A 17,582-nucleotide genomic window follows, 5' to 3' on the forward strand; every position below is an offset into this window, starting at 1 on the left:
CATCTGATGAAGTGGGCTGCCATCCACAAAAGCTTCCACTATAATAAATTGGCTGGTTTTTCAGGTGCCACAAGACTCCTGGTTGTTTTTACTGTGTTTTCCTGCTCTTCAGTGGAGAAGCTTATCTCTTTTCAATTTGTACAGCAAAGGGAGCTTCTAACCGTGCCCAAGCTGTTTGTGGGTACCCTGATCTCATACCCCTCCCAGTTTGGGTGGCAAATTTGCTGTGTGAATCACACACAGTTGCAAGTTATAATTTACTTAATGGTGCCAACATATGCGAAACTGCTTCAAATATTTTTTAGCATAATTTGCTACCGACGTTAGTCAGTAAATCCGAGATGACAGCTGTTTCCATGTCACCCAAATGACCGGATACCAGTGAAGCTTGCGACAGTCTTCTCTGGAAAGACTGCCTCATTTCATCATTACGCCTGCAAAGTAGATCAAAAGTCCTAAGGATAAATATCTAGGGTTGTCTTCCAGCATATGATTGATTCATGTGGTTATCTATGTAAGGTCAACCCATTACCATCTATTTCAACAGAGGTACCAGTTCCTGGATTTCTCCAATGGATGCCTTCAGCACCTCAGATGCATTTTTGCATTTATTTCCAAAATACCTACACTGACTTTCTAATGCAATTTGCTCAGGGTATGTAAAAATGTACAAAGCTGCTTTATCCATTTTGGCACTGACTTTGCTTACACGGATTGGCGGCTCCAAGGTTTCAGGAATCTTTCTCAGCCTTACAAGAAGAGGCCAGAGATTGGACCTGGAACCTTCTGCATGCAAAACCTGTGCTATATCACTGAGCTATGGAAGTAAGTAAAGGTAAAGGGATCCCTGACCATTAGGTCCAGTTGTGACCAACTCTAGGGTTGTGGCGCTCATCTCGCTTTATTGGCCAAGGGAGCCAGCGTACAGCTTCCGGGTCATGTGGCCAGCATGACTAAGCTGCTTCTGGCGAACCAGAGCTGCACACGGAAATGCCGTTTACCTTCCCACCGGAGCAGTACCTATTTATCTACTTGCACTGGCGTGCTTTCAAACTGCTAGGTGGGCAGGAGCAGGGACCAGTGACGTAGCGTGGGTTGTCAGCACCCGGGGCAAGGCAAGTAATTTGCGCCCCCTAACCCGTGGATTTGCGCCCCCTAACCCGTGGATTTGCGCCCCCTAACCCGTGGATTTGCCCTAACCCCAGATGTTGCGCCCGGTGTGGCCGGGCCCCCCTGCACCCCCCACGCTACGCCACTGACAGGGACCGAACAAAGGGAGCTCACCTCATTGCGGTGATTCGAACCATCGACCTTCTGATCAGCAAGCCCTAGGCTCTGTGGTTTAACCCACAGCGCCACCCGCATCCCTATGGAAGTACATAACAATAAAAAACATGAAACCACAAAGTATGTAAAAGCTCATAAAATAATTAGGAAAACATCACTTTAAAGAGCAACAGAAAAAAACTTATTCCGGAGTGGTCTGCACCTGGCTTTCTTACTTTTGTTTGTTTCAGCATAGGAAATCTGTACTGTTTGAAGTGATCCTAACTGCTAACTTTCCCCTTTCCCCTTTTTTGCATTTTCTCTTATTTGATCAAAAGATTATGGCTACAACCGGACAGAAGTTTAGACATGCAATATGTCATCCATGCAATTTTTATGTGTGTATATAAACTCCCAAATACTTTCCCACAAGCATTCATCTGCATTCTACATTCTTTTTTTTTATATACAGTGGTACCTCGGGTTAAGTACTTAATTCGTTCCAGGGGTCCGTTCGTAACCTGAAACTGTTCTTAACCTGAAGCAACACTTTAGCTAATGGGGGCCTCCTGCAGCCGGAGCACGATTTCTGTTCTCATCCTGAAACAAAGTTCTTAACCTGAGGTACTATTTCTGGATTAGCGGAGTCTGTAACCTGAAGCGTATGTAACCCGAGGTACCACTGTATTAACCAGAAGAGAAATTTAGCTTAAAAGAGAAAAGGCATTTCTCAACACAGTCCTCCAGGTGGCAGATTTTGCCAGGTTTTTGCAGTCCTGAGCTCCAAAAGCACAATATAAAAAGCACATGCATGTAAAAGTTTGCAGGCAGATGTTTTAAAGTATCACATATACCTAGGAGATTTCAAACCATAGTCTTGTGGTATGTTAAAGGCTAATGCATGTACTGTAGCACAAGTTCCCATGGCTTAGATTCTGCTTCATCAGATATCTGTGACAGCTCCATGTGAAGCTTTAAGATAAACCAAGTTACTATTTGCAATAGCACTACATAGTGGTAACATAAGCACACCAGTTTTGCTATGTTAATTAAGACCTGCAGCAGGACAAGAAACCATTATATGGGTTCAGTCCCAAAAGGATACAATAAAACTTCTTCGTAAGTGCAGCAATTTCATTTTTATTTTTTGCTTCGAGAATGGCAATTAGGGACTTAATCAGGGATACTCCTTCAGCATTACAATTTGTGGGAATAAGAACAGCCTGCTGGATCAGTTCAGTTGCCCAACTTGTCCAGCATCACTGTTCTCACAGTGGCCAACCAGATGTCTGTGGGAAACCTTTAAGCAGAATTCAAGCACAAGAACAAGCTTCCCTCCTGTGGTTTCCAGCAAATGGTATTCAGGAGTATTGCTGCCTCCAGCTGTGGAGGGAAAACATAGCCATCATAGCGAATAGCCATTGAAAGCCAGTGTGGTGTAGTGGTTAAGAGCAGTGGACTCGTAATCTGGTGAACTGGGTTCGCGTCTCCGCTCCTCCACATGCAGCTGCTGGGTGACCTTGGGCCAGTCACACTTCTCTGAAGTCTCTCATCCCCACTCACCTCACAGAGTGTTTGTTGTGGGGGAGGAAGGGAAAGGAGAATGTTAGCCGCTTTGAGACTCCTTAGGGTAGTGATAAAGCGGGATATGAAATCCAAACTCCTCTCTTCTTCTTCTTCTTCTTCTTCTTCTTCTTCTTCTTCTTCTTCTTCTTCTCCTCCTCCTCCTCCTCCTCCTCCTCCTCCTCCTCCTCCTCCTCCTCCTTGAATTTGTCCAATCCTCCTTTGCAGCCATCTTGATGGGGGGCCATCACTCTTGTGGGAGCAAGTTCCATAGGTTATGTGTGAAAAGGTACTTTATCTGTCTTGAATTTTCCTACATTCAGCTTTCTTGGATGTCCAACAACAGTTCTAGTACTACGAGATGGTGAGAAAAATGTTCCCCTAGCCACTTTCTTCATGCCATGCATAATTTTATTAGCTTCTGTCATGTCACCTCTCACTCACCTTTTCTCTAAGCTTAAAAGTCCCAAACGCTTCAAGCTTCCTTCTTAAGGGAGTTGCTCCACCCCCTTGATCACTTTGGTTACCCATATTTGCTTCAAACATGCAAAACGTATTTTGAAATCGAAAATATTGTTGCGGAGGTTGCTCACCGCCCAAAATCTCTGCTGAGCAGTAGCAAGATTACAGGGGGTTCCAGGCGCTCGCCCAAGGTAGTGTTTCTGTTGGGGAAATCGAGGCAGAGTGGAGGCTGGTGTCTTTAAGAAATATGGTTTGTTTTACACATACAGTGGTACCTCAGGTTACATACCCTTCAGGTTACATACGCTTCAGGATACAGACTCCACTAACCCAGAAATAGCACCTCGGGTTAAGAACTTTGCTGCAGGATGAGAACAGAAATCGTGCTCCGGAGCGGCAGGAGGCCCCATTACCTAAAGTGGTGCTTCAGGTTAAGAACAGTTTCAGGTTAAGAACGGACCTCCGGAACGGATTAAGTACTTAACCCGAGGTACCACTGTGCTGGCTAAAGTCTTCAATGGAGGGGTGCAGAACATTATACCCCAAGAGCGTTTCTCATTGTCCCTTTCATGGCTTCAGCAAGTTTGGGTCCAGGACTCAAGTGCAACCTCTTCCAGCCAGCACTGCATGGAGTTCTGCCTACTTCCTCCTTCTTTTGCCCAGAACACCTTTAGATTTCAAAAAGGACACATTTTTCTGTGACATCATGCCCTCTGTCTCCTTGGCAACCTCCCAAATCTCCTGTCTCCATCCGTGCATTGGAGCAGGTGAGGAAGGATAGCTTTTTGCATTGCCAATGGCCTCAATGACACAGTACCTGGCTTCCCGTTGTTTCTCAATAGCTCTGCACTTAGCTAACCCGGCTAGGATGGGTTGCATAAACTAACCAAGGAATTTCTTGTCTGGCAGTTCTGCAGCTTGTATTTTCCCTTCATATCCCAAATATTATCTAAATAATACCTTCTATTAGTTTCTACCGTTCACTAACAGACTCAGGTACCCAGATCTACAATATGCAGTCATTATTTTGAAAATAGGTAATGGAAGCCCAGCCAAGCAGCCAATGTATTTTTCTCCATACAAAGCAACACTATATAGCGTAACACAAGGCAAGTGGGCATAGCAAAGGCATTTCAAGGCAAATAACACCGGCTGTATACAGATTATAGCATTGTGGTTGTTTATTCATCATTTCTTCCAGTTGATTGATTTGTTTCCACAAAGTTCATGCAGAAGTTATGCAACATCCACTATATGCTGAGCATTTATCCTGAGTTGCATCCAACTAAATGATTTTGTGTGTGTGTGTGTGTGTGTGTGTGTGTGTGTGTGTAACTTGTACAAGAGCAACATAACTTCCCCTCCCTCTCTGCTCCCCTGAGATTCATAGAGTTCCAAGAGCAGATTTTGGGGGCAGGTGGGGAAGGAGAGGAAGAAGTTCCATTGTGTTCATACTGCATGCTCTGAGAGCAGGATGCTGGACTAGATGTGCCATTGGCCTGATCCAGCAGGCTCTCCTTATGTTCGTATGAAAGTACTTTGAATAAGCACAGCTCCTGCCTCCTTCCTCTGATCACTAGATATGACACTATTTCCTTTCCAGGCTTTCACATAATCATCAATTCTACATGTGGTCCTATGAAAGGAACCCAGTGCAAGGTCACATGAAAAAAGTAGAGGCAATATCCATTGGGCATTTGCACAGACCTTCTACAAGACAGATTTGCAGCTTTCTAATATTGTGAGTCTGTAGCTAGACACATTCACATAGGATGCCTCTTTGTGATGGACAGGAAAGATGCAGATCTTTTGCAGATCTTACTGCAAAAAATTTTGTGTGCTATATTACGAAAACTATTCATCTGAAGCCATGCTGTTGCAATGGCATCTCTGATATTGGTCAGACTGGCTGCACACTTGAACTTGAAGTTTAAAGTGAACTTCTGGACTTTCATTAGGTTGTTACTCACTGTACGTGAGCAGCACCTGTCCTGATTTCACTGCTATTAGCTATGTCCATGATTCATCTGACATATTTGAGTGTGTTTCTAAAGCAGTAACAAGTCAAATGATTGACAACCTGGTCCTGAGCTTACATCCTTGATAGTGTTTATTCATAAGTAAGATCCAATGGTGTCACTGAAACTTGTGTTTAGTAATACATGACATTGCATTATGTAGAACTTCCTCCTCCATAAATATTTCTGGGTTAGAGTTGCATGTACAGTAGCTTCCTGGGCAGATCCAGAGCAGGCTATAAATCTCAAGATGATGTAAGCTATCTTTGTGTCTTAAATCTACTTGCCCAAGAAATGTGTTATGCATGCTCCCAGGTTAATTAATCACCAATTACTCTTAATACAGAAATTATATCCAAAGTCTTCACTAAATCTGCTGTTTTCTAGCAAGATCAAGCAGGCTTTGCTAACTATATTTATGGAGCAGAAAAAGTAAGAATATTACTGAATATAATTACAGCAAATAAACAAAGAATACTCATGCATTAGGAATCTTGTCGTCAGATGCTGAAAAATATTTTGTCTGTGTTAGCTTTTTGCTAACTCCCTATTTATTCACTATTGAAAAACAGCCCTATCATCATTATTTTTCCCCATGCTAACTCCTTGATGATACCTGATGGGTTCTTATTTTTATATGTTTTGTTGCAAATATTGTGTATGTGTGTTTTAAATTCTATATTCCCTCTCTGATTGTTTGCGGGGAGTTATTGGGTTGTTCCTGTTTTTACTTTATGTATTATGTGTTTTCATATTGTGAATTTATCCTGTGAACCCCTCTGAGACCTGTGGGTATAGGTTGGTATATAAATTTAATCGAACAACTACAACAACAACAACAGTCCAGCATCTGCTACAATAATCATCAATGGCTGCTGCTGAACATGATTTGCTTTGTGCAGAGATACGAAACAGCATTTGCCTTCATCTCTGTTTTAGTTAACCTTGCAGTACAGTAACTTGTGCAGTTCGGAAGGATAAGAGCCTGCTGGATCTGGGCAATGGGGCAATGGCCCTTCCAGTCCAACATCCTCTTCTCACTGTGTCCAACCAGAAGCTCATGGGAAGCCTGCAAGCAGCACATGAGCACAACAACACTCTGCCCACTTGTGATTCCCAGCAACTGGTATTCAGAGAAATACTGCCTCTGGCAGTGTAACTAGAGATTAAGATACAATGGAGGCAGACTAAAATACTTTTATATGTAGATGGCAAGCCTTTCACACTTTCACATATTGAATGGTTTTGGAACTTACTAACAGCTTCAGTGAAATGTCAAGATCGCAAAATTAACCAGAGGAAAGTAGTACAGCAGGTCCCAATCTGCTGGCTAAGTAGCTATAGGATTTGGCAGAAGCACCTGGAGACTGGCTTTGGATGCAGAAGGCCCCTGCTGTCTTTCCTGGTAGAGCTGGGAATGTCCCTCACCTACAACCCTGGAGACCTGCCTCCTATTAATGTAGACAACACTGAACTAGATGGACTCGTGGTCTAACTCAATATGCGGCAGTTTCTTATGTTCCTAGAATACCAGACACATGGCCACCATGACAGATGTACCAGAAGAACAGCCTTGATACACCCATTGAACAACCCAGCAAAGGCGTGTCAGGGGACAGTTAACTGGGGGAGTCATTGCATGGACACATAGCATGGACTCTGTATCCTACACTCCTTTAATGGGAGCATGGGCTTCTGCAAGCAGAGTAAGGCTTCTACAGATTCCTAAAGCTCTGCAGCTGGCAGACTGTGAATAAAGGTTTGTGTACTTTGGGTCCTTAGGTTCAGTATGGCACAATCCAATTTGGAACATGGGAAGGAAAGTCTCTACTGAGGGGAGGGAAGAGACTTACAAACCTTTGAGGATGTTACCAGTAACAATGGTGCTCTGCCAAGTTTTGTAGCATGGCAAAACAGGTGCTCTTTACCATCCCACATAGATGGCATTACTTCATTTGCAGCTTATACATCTATTTGACAACAAAACCTAGTGTGAAATGCTTGTGCAATTTCAGAGACTCCATCAGCAATAGGACTATTACAAAATACACCAGAACCACCTCACCCAGTGGTGGCAGTTTATGATGCGTAATATTTCAGAAGCACGTGGAAGCTTCGAGTAAGGAGTTCAAAAAGGCCATTCAGCCTAATCAGTGGAAGGCAGTGTTGCAGCCCATTACGCAAACAAGACTGAGGATAAGATTATAATTAATAGAACTCCAAATTATTTGCAGTGTTTCCTGGATGCCTCAGTAACATGCAGAGTGTGATCAATTTGTGCATATGATATGATCACGTAAACTTGTTTTATCAGTTATGCAGTGAGGTGACTGGTGTTGAATTATTTTGAAGAAGATAGTAGATTTTAAATACAACTATCATATGTACTTAGATAGTTAGTTTGTGTGGTCCCTATTCAAGCATTACTGTCGTAGAATGGTAGGAAACAGAAGAATAATGGAGGAACTAGATGGGGAACCCACAAGGGAAGAAGACTTAGAACCTGGGGATTTGTGGTGGGGCAACGATGGGTGGTCAGAGTGAGAAGACTGGGAGGAGTAGGTGTCAGAAGCTGAAGAGATAACAGGGCTTGGTGAGCTAGGAGAGTCTATGTCAGAGAGAAGTCCAGAATCAGAGTCAGAAGCTGAAGCAGGAGAATGGGATACAGGATAGCAGAAGGCAGAGATGATCCTGCTGTGATGAGCTCACCTCCCACCTTGTTTCCCAGAACCAGAAGAGGCATGAAAAGGGCAGAGAAGAGGTTGTCTGCACACAGGAGCAGTCTCCACTTGCTTGGAAAAAGCCCCGGAGAGGTGGGGGAAGGTGGGGGACTTTCAGTCTCGGCAACTAATCCATCAGGCATGACCTACCGGGGATGAGCTGCTGTGCTTATTAGGCCTGACACTCCACTAAATCTGTGCAGATTGTGTTCTTAATAAAGAGTTAACTCCAACTTGCATGGTGTTAGAGCCAGTGTGGTGTAGTGGTTAAGAGCAGTGGACTCGTAATCTGGTGAACCGGGTTCGCGTCTCCACTCCTCCACATGCAGCTACTGGGTGACCTTGGGCTAGTCACACTTCTCTGACGTCTCTCAGCCCCACTCATCTCACAGAGTGTTTGTTGTGGGGGAGGAAGGGAAAGGAGATTGTTAGCCGCCTTGAGACTCCTTAGGGTAGTGATAAAACAGGATATCAAATCCAAACTCCTCTTCTTCTTCTTCTTCTTCTTCTTCTTCTTCTTCTTCTTCTTCTCCTTCTTCTTCTTCTTCTTAACTCCTGACAATTACATGCCAACTTCTAGTTCAACTGGACTGACCTCTTCATGACCACAGCAGTTGTGGAAGACCAACTGTGGGAAAGCCTACAGAGGAAGGGGGAGAGAGAATATACTCATTACATGCCTGATTTCCTGGAACAGCTAAAATTTGACTCTTTTCCTGCACTCCTCCCACATGATCAGAGGAACTAAACATTTTCTATGTACGGGAGGTTTTTTTGTTTGCTCAGCTTTTCGTTCTGGAACTCACTGCTTGAAAATTCTGGCCTGTTTTTCCCTTATACACATCGCACTGCTCCTTACATACTGAAAAGGGACTGACATATCTGTCCATTTCTGTTTCTTTTCTTCTTCTTTTTTAGTCTTAAGTTCAGTTCTCCATATTTCCATATAAGTTTGCATTTTTAAAAAAGTCTTCATGAGAATTCACCAGCATTTTAGTGTGATTTTTGCCTAGTATCCATTTTCCTATGCAATTTTCTGCAATATACACATTTTCACAAAGCAATCTTCCCTTATGCAATTTTGTATGTTATTTTCACTAATCTGTGCATTCTTATGCACACTTTACCCAAGTGTATTTTTTTTCCCTTTTGGTAAACATTATTGGCTGGAGAGCTGCTTTGCAAAATTTGGAGTTGTGTCAATTTCAAAAGCTATTTTTTGGTTTGTGTATTGATTCAGAAACTGCAAATTTGGTAGGTAAACTTTTAAGCATGGGCTGAATCAAATTTATTCCCCATTCCTAAGTATTGTATTTTAGTGTGTGTGTGTATGTATTATATATATAAACATTTTTATGGTTTTACTTGAATGTTTTTGGGACTTGGGTGGCGCTGTGGGTTAAACCACAGAGCCTAGGATTTGCCAGTCAGAAGGTCAGCGGTTCGAATCCCTGCGACGGGGTGAGCTCCTGTTGCTCAGTCCCTGCTCCTGCCAACCTAGCAGTTCGAAAGCACGTCAAAGTGCAAGTAGGCGGGAAGGTAAACGGCATTTCCGAGTGCAGCTCTGGTTTGCCAAAAGCGGCTTAGTCATGCTGGCCACATGACCCAGAAGCTGTACGCCGGCTCCCTTGGCCAATAAAGCGAGATGAGCGCCGCAACCCCAGAGTCGGTCACAACTGGACCTAATGGTCAGGGGTCCCTTTACCCTTTATCTAATTGAATGTTTTAATGTTTTGAGAGCCACTTTGAGGGCTCATGTGGAAAAAAATGAAACTCTATTGAATAAATACAAATAAATGCTGTGGTTTGCAGCACCTGCTGATTTTTTTTTCTCCAGCTTTTAGGCATGCCCAGTAATTAGCCAATTTTGTGTGGGGGGGGGAAATGTCTAAGTTAGCAAAATGAAATTACAGGTTATTATTTCTCAATGGAGTCTCATGTGGTCCTACTACATCATTTGAAGAATTTTGCACTTGAAAGAGATGAATAATGAGTTGATGGCTGCAAGATATGCCTTGCAAGTTACTGGAAGAGATATTGCTCCTATTTCAGACTGTTTTGGAAAACATGGCATATTTTAAGAAATATGAGGAAATGAAAGCAAATTCTGATTTTTTTCATAAGAAAGTGGTACAGTATTTATTTATTAAAGAGTTTTGGAACAATGAATGTCAGGGTGCTGTACACAACAGTATTCTTTATATTATGAATCATTGTGTTTGATTAGTGGATAGTGAAATTTGTATATGAATGTTGTCTTCATTGCAAATATACAATAAAGAAAAAATAAAAATTAACACAGAGCACAGGGATTCATCACTGTTGGCAGCAGCAGAACACCCAAGTACTGAGTTCATGAGAAAAGACAGGTGTACCTGCAATTTGGAACAGGGAATGAGACAAAAGGGTTCCTTCATTTTGTAAAAAAAAAATACTCTGGATTTACTTTTTGGAGTCCATCAACAGCTATTGCATACGCTCCAACATTTCTCCACTGAAAACAGGGACGTCCTATTCCATCATCATCATCATCATAATAATAATAATAATAATAATTTTATTATTTATACTCTACCCATCTGACTGGGTTGCCCAGCCACTCTGGGTGGCTTCCCAACATAATAAAACATTAAAAATTAAAAAACTTCCCTATACAGGGCTGCCTTCAGATGTCTTCTGAAGGTTGTATGATTACTTATCTCTTTGGTTCAGGGGGGGTCACATAACTCCATATCCTCCAACATTTCTCTGATGAAAATAAGAACGTCCTAAGGAAAAGTGGGACATTCTGGTATCAAATCAGAAACTGGGACGCCTCTAGTAAATCTGGGACTGTCCCTGGAAAACAGGGACACTTGGGGGGGGGTCTGCAATTGTTATTGACTGCTATATGCAACCTCCTGCATCAGAGGAGCCATGCTTCTCAATGTCAGTTGCTGGGATACAACAGCAAGACGATTGCTGGATCAGGCCAATGACCCATCTAGTCCAGCATCCTGTTCTCACCCAGCAGCCAACCAAAGCGGGAAGCACACAAACAGGACCTGAGCGCAACAGCACTCTGTCAGCTTGTGATTCCCAAAAACTGATATTCACAGGTGGAATGCCCCTGACAGTGGAGGCAGAGCACGGCCCTTGTGGCTAGCAGCTGCTGACATAGCCCTCCAAGTTGGTGGCTGTCGCCGCCTCTTGTGGGAGGGAGTTCCACAGCTCATGCATTGTGCAAAAAAGAGATTCAAAGAATCTTAAGAGTTAGAAGGGACCCATGGGTCTTCTAGACCAGGGACGTCCAACTCCCAATAGACTGCGATCTACTCACAGTATAAAAACACTGGCAATGATCTATCCAAAGTTGTGGAGCTTTTTTAGTAAGCCAAAGTTGTTGGGGTTTCTTGCTTTTTTGTAAGGAGATCGCTGAGGGGCCAGAGATCAACCAGGATCTCCCAGGAACACCCCATGATCTACCAGTAGATGTACCTGTTGGACATGCCTGTTCTAGACCAATGAAGGAATCTCAGCTAAAGCATCCATGACAGATGGCCATCCAACCTCTGCTTAGAAACCCACCACCTCCAGAGGGAGTCCCTTCCACTGCCGAGCAGCTGTCAGAAAGTTTTTCCTGATGTTGAGTCGGAATCTCCTTTCTTGTAATTTGAAGCCAGGGTGCTTTACACAACAGTATTCTTTTTATATCCTGAAACTTCCAGCATTCAGCTTCGTCGAGTCTGAAAGGCGCTATGACAAAGCTAATAAAGGTTTTGTCTACTTTCCCCATGCCTTTTTTCTTGACACGGAAAAGTCCTATATGATGCAACCTTTCATCACAGGGAAACTTGCCACATCCCCTTGGTCACTTGGGTTGCCCTTTTCTGAATCTTTATTATTATCATTAAGAGAGAGAGAGAGATTCCACAATTGGGTTGACGGAAGGGAAAGAGTGCGAGCCGGGGAAGGTCCTTTGCGGTCTCCTCGAGAGTAACCCTTCGTTTTACAGCTGCGCAACACGGGGCAAGGAGAGGCAGGGAAATCTCTGCGCCAGAATCCTGACCTCCCTTCCTCTCCCGTTTTGCTCAAGGGGGCTTGAGCTTATCCTGCTGGTCCGCCCCGAGAAAAACCGAAGGGTACCTCTCCCGCCTCCTCTCCAGTCCCCTTCTCGGGCCCGCCCGCTCCCCTGAGGGCGAAAGCGGAGAGGGGCGGAGTCGGGGGCCGCCCCCACTGCCCATGCGCAAGCAGGGCGAGTGAGTTTACCGCCTCGCTGCTGCATTTAGCCATAGCGGCTCCTCGCCGCAGACACCGCCGCCGTCTCTTCTGCTCCTCCTCAGGCCAGAGAAGCCAGCCATGCCGCCTCCGGGTCAGGTCCGGATGCCGGACTGGGACGCCCTGAAGCTCCGCGTGCGGAGCCTGATCAGCTCCCACCGGGTCATGATCTTCAGCAAGAGCTACTGCCCCTTCTGCAGGAAGGTGAGGCGCGGAGGGAGGAAGCGGGCGTCGCCTTGGCAACGACCCCGGCAAGGGCAGCGGGGGCGTCGGAGGCCCGAGGAGGCCGCGCTGCCCGCCGCCGGGAGAGAGGGGGAACTGGGCGCCCCCCCCCCCACCTCTCGAGGGAGCGCCTCTTCACAGCGCAGGCTCACGCCGCGCCGCGGTGGGAGTGAGGGGCAGGGGGCGCGCTGACAGGGCCCTGCTGCCTTCAGTATCCGCGGAGACGCCCGCGCATCCTCCTCGCCGGACAGCCCGCTCCCTTGAGCGGCTGCGGTTGCGGGGTGAGTGTCCCGGAGTGGCTCCACCAGGGTCGGCTCTGTGAGCGTCGAGTGACAAGAGCCTAGCAGGAATGGCGAGGGGCCTCGGCCGCCCTCTGCCTAGGTGGATTTTATTGGTTTATCTAATGGCATTCCTATTGCATTCACCTTTTACTCGCCCTTCTCGTTGTTCTTGCAAGGCTACCCAGATGCTTGGAAAGGCTGGTGCGAATTCGAGTCCGATCCCGTGTTTTAACTTATTGTATGCGTTAATGAGACCTCGGTGTACAGGGCAGTACTCTTCAGTGGTACCTCAGGTTACATACGCTTCAGGTTACATACGACTCAGGTTACAGACTCCGCTAACCCAGAAATAGTACCTCAGCTTAAGAACTTTGCTTCAGGATGAGAACAGAAATCGCGTGGCAGCGGTGTGGTGGCAGCAGGAGGCCCCATTAGCCAAAGTGCTGCTTCAGGTTAAGAACAGACCTCCGGAACGAATTAAGTACGTAACCAGAGGTACCACTGTATATAAATTCTGTTAATAATAATAGTAATAATAATGTGTAGCAATTTCTGCCCCCCAGTTTTATGGTTTTAGCTTTTTGTAAACGTTCTGAGGTTTGCTTGCAAGCAGGCTGTGTATGAAATAAACAAATAGGTTTAATCCCCCTTGCCAACCCTGTGAGGTAAGTTAGGCTGAAAAGCGGTGTCTGGGCCAAAGGTCACTCAGTGAGCTGCATGGCTGAGTAGGGATTCATTCATGCTCTTGCCTCTGACACACTAACCACTACACTATACTGTCTCTCGATGTTGACCTGGTATTGCTTTATTGGGGGAAAAGACACAATTCAAGGTGGGCCTGAACTAGAAGTCTGAGTCTTCATAACCCACTGCCCTCCTGCTTCTTTTTTAAAAATAATCAACTTTAATGCCAGGGTTTCCTAATTAATTACCAAATGGACTAAAATTTTAAAGATGCTGTTTTGGAACGAAACCTCATTGAAATAACAGACAACTATGTCCAGGATCAGACTTCAGATCTGTTTGTAGGTCATATGTCTTTGATCAATTTGTGGAATCCAGTTGTGATTCCTGACTTAACTTTATGTGTTAGAGGTGTGGGGCATAAGATTGGAAATAGAAAAGGCAGTAAAAACAGTATCTGTTAAATAGGGATTAAATGTGGTGTTTTTTAAAGATATATTTGGGACCTGTAGTTCAAAATAAGTTCACTTCAGCTGACTTGAAGATAGCTTAAATCTGTCATTTGGGGAAATATGTTTTGATCATCAGAAGCCTGTTAAATCTTTTCAGTAGGAAAAGGGATGAAGAGCCTGAAGTAATCATAGAGTGGTAAATAAATAATAATAATAACAATAATAAGATTAATTAAGGTGTGTATTTTTCTCTCCCTGTGGTGTGTCACTCTCAGGCGCCCACATCAGAGCTTTTGAAATAAAGTCTTCCCTGATGGAACTAGGGATGGGCAACAAGTCGAACCGCAAGAGACAGTCTCTAACTTTATCTTATGTTTGTGGCTGCAGCTAATATGTATGCTTTAAGCAGATAAGCTCATGATTAAAGCTTCTTCTATAATATGATCATGAAGAACAACAGATCAGTTAGATGACATGTTCATCTCTGATTACTTGTGCACTTTCTAACATGTCACTGGAAATGGAAGTTTTGTATTAAGAGATTTGTATGATTTAATTGGTTTACTTGTCAAAATATTGCTTATGGACCACCATAATGTTTTTAAGTGTGGTTAGTTTTTGCATGTAACATTGACATGTAAAGGAAAGGCTGGGGAAAAGAGGAAACAGAACTCTGTGTTGAGCAAGTGCTTTTTCCTGGCCCTGTACAGCTCTTACCCTCTGTATGGAAAGTCATAACTGGTCCAAATCAGGAAGCAATTTAATACCAGAAATGAGTCATAGCAGAGCTAAAAAATTATATGGGTAAAAGATCATATGTTCTTCTTGAACTAGTTGTCAAGACTGAGTATGAGTATAGGCTACTGTGTGTTGAAATCCCCTTCCACTACCAGAAAACAATCAAATAACATAGTAGTAAGCAATTAGGGAGCTGAAGTGAAATGTTGATAGTGAATTAACACAAGTAAAACCAGGTAATAGTTATCTAAATAATAGTAAAGGCACAAACCAACAATAGAGTGAGAAGGTAAATGAAGATTTCTGGGTCAAAAAGTGGACTTGTCGAGATTAGGAAACTATGTGGCTCTAGATACGTAGTACTTTTTTTTAAAGCTGGTGATTGTTTCTTCGTGTAGCATTATTTGACTAACCATATAATAAAATCAAATATTCTGTTTCCCCCCACTGTCAGTTATTAGTTACAGTAAGCTGATTTTCAATGTATACGGAAAAGGCACAAAAATATAAAGTATTGAACCCAGCAGACAATTATTTGGTTGGTTAGTTCAAAGGAGAGAATTTCAATCCCTCCCTTGTTAGGGTTTAACAATGTAAAATGTGTCATTTATAATTAGCGTATAATACATTGTACTGCTTGGTATATTTATGAAAGGTTGTATTTAACATCACGAGAAGAAGGCATCATGAACAACAGTTCTTTCCCATCCCCTCCTATTCCTGAGCATTCATGAAAAGCTTCTCTGTGGGGTTTAGGAGAACCTACGCAACATTATGGGCTGTGTCTTATGATGCTGTAGTCACAGGCATGTCCAAAGTCCGTTTTGGGGACCTAATCTGGCCCACAGGTCTGTTTAATCCTGCCCCTGTGGCAGTTTATTTCCTGGGGTAAAATCCTAAAAAAGCTGAACAACTTCAACCCTAAATAAAGCTGAACAACTTCAACCCTAAAAAAGGTCATCAACTTTGGACTTTGGTCGGCCCCCACGGCCCTTCATTCCATCAAATCTGGCCCTCTTTGAAAAAAGTTTGGACACCACCAGGGGGAAATAGCCTATTCCTGAGATCTTTGGGTGAGTGTTGCAGTATTCCTTTTCCTAATTTGGGATGATTCCACCTCCCATTGTAACCTTGTTAAGACACAGCCCACAATGTTGGGCAATTTTTCTCCCCTAATCCTGTTGGGGATGGGGGATGGGCGGGGAGGGAAAGATTGGTTGCATAAGGTCCCTTCCACTCATGTGATGTTGGATGCAACTTGAAAGTCACAGAGCAATTATTTCAAATTTTTCTCTTGACGTACCTTTTTAGTGGAGCTTACACTCAGATGAGCGTGCATTAGATCACAGTCTCAGAAGTAGAAATGCCTTAGTTCTTTACATTTGTGAATATATGTACAGTTGTACCTTAGTTTTCAAATGCCTTGGAACGTTTTGGCATGCTAAGTGATCGAAAACTGGAAGTGATTGTTCCAGTTTTTGAACATTCTTTGGAACCTGAATGTCCGACGCGGCTTCCAATTGGCTGCAAGAGCTTCCTGCAGCCAATCGGAAACCGTGCCTTGGTTCCCGAATGTTTTAGAAGTCAAACGGACTTCCGGAATGGATTCCATTTGACTTCCAAGGTACTTCTGTAATACTAGAGATAACTGCTACATGCGGTATGCTTGGTTCTGGTGTCTCCAGGTAGCACATAGATCACCTGAAAAAAGCAAGGAGCCATTCAGAAGCCACCAAGATCCTGTTTTCCTGCTTGCATATAGACAACAGCAGCAAGGTGCAGAAGTGCATCTTGGATTTGAATGTTGAATGTTGTATTCACAGGAATTATCATTCTCTAATGATATAGATTGTCATACACAAAAATATTCACAAGTAAAACGTTTTGAGTAAAGCCTTGTCCTTAAACCACTTCACTCATCCCAAATGATAATAAATATTCCACACTCTAACCAACTGAGCTATCCAGAGGAGTTGTTTTCAATGTTTCTCAAAGCATTTTTCCATTTGGAAAAAAACTGAAGAGAAGTTCCCAATGTTTTTCTAAGGTTTTCCCCAGGCTTCCACAGCTCTGAGGTTTCCTTTTCCTTCAGCTCTTCTTATATCAATGCAGTGATACAAGTTTTCTGGAAAACATTAAATTAGAAACTTTCCCCATTACCCTAAATTGATTGGCTTATGATAAGCAAAACAAAATGCCACTTAAGCATGTTGTTGTTTTTATATGCTGTTTTAAAACTGTCAGAATTTTTAGTGGTCAAAAGTATTGCCCTTACAGTGCAATCCTATGCATCTCTGCTCAAAAGTTACTGCCATCTAAAAGTGTATAGGATTGCGGGCTAATGTCATTTGGAGTTTATGCATTCATTTTGAAACATGTTTTTTTGAAATACTTATGTTTTAAAACATAATTCAATAGCATGCACTTGTTACAATTTTAAGAAAAATGACACAATTTTAGCAGGAACAAAGAGCTCTAGAGACAGATATTTCCTTGGTATAGAGGCCACAGCTTTGCATACACAGGGGCGTGGGTTCAAATGTCAGCATCGCCAGCTACTGCTATCCTTGGAGACGTGCTGCCAGTTGGTGTAGACAATACTGAGCTAGATGGACTCAGTGGTCTGATTCATTATAAGGTGGTTTCCTCTAGTGTGTGGCTGGCTGCTTTGAATCCAAGGAGTTGGCCTTTCTATCATTTTTTTACTTTCTCAGTAGTAGTATAGCGCAGGCCTGCAGAGCTTCATGTTGTAACCATTTGGCATATTCACTGATAGGCCAGTCATCTTGGATGATAAGTGTTGGAGAATTGGATTGGATGTGGCTTAGAGGTCATTGCTGGCTGCGGGTTTTACTTCTGTTCTAATTATGGATGTTTGTTAGTTTTAACATCTGCTGTTGGTAACGGCTCCCGCCACTT

General features: G+C 43.5%; 1 protein-coding gene across 2 annotated transcripts in view; it reads left to right on the top strand.

Moving 5' to 3' along the window:
- The first annotated feature begins 12,282 nt into the window (after window positions 1-12,282).
- Window positions 12,283-17,582, top strand: part of TXNRD3 (thioredoxin reductase 3) — a 29,454-nt gene continuing 24,154 nt past the window's right edge. Inside the window, exon 1 of one of the 2 annotated variants that reach the window (XM_079964553.1) lies at window positions 12,283-12,490. In XM_079964553.1, coding sequence (XP_079820679.1) covers window positions 12,368-12,490 — 123 coding nt within the window. In that variant the 5' untranslated portion in view covers window positions 12,283-12,367. Of the gene's footprint in view, window positions 12,491-12,706; window positions 12,790-17,582 lie in introns of those variants that run through there. The other variant, XM_079964554.1, reaches the window with a different exon arrangement.

Source organism: Podarcis cretensis, assembly GCF_951804945.1.
Source record: "Podarcis cretensis genome assembly, chromosome: 2".
NCBI lineage: Eukaryota > Metazoa > Chordata > Lepidosauria > Squamata > Lacertidae > Podarcis > Podarcis cretensis.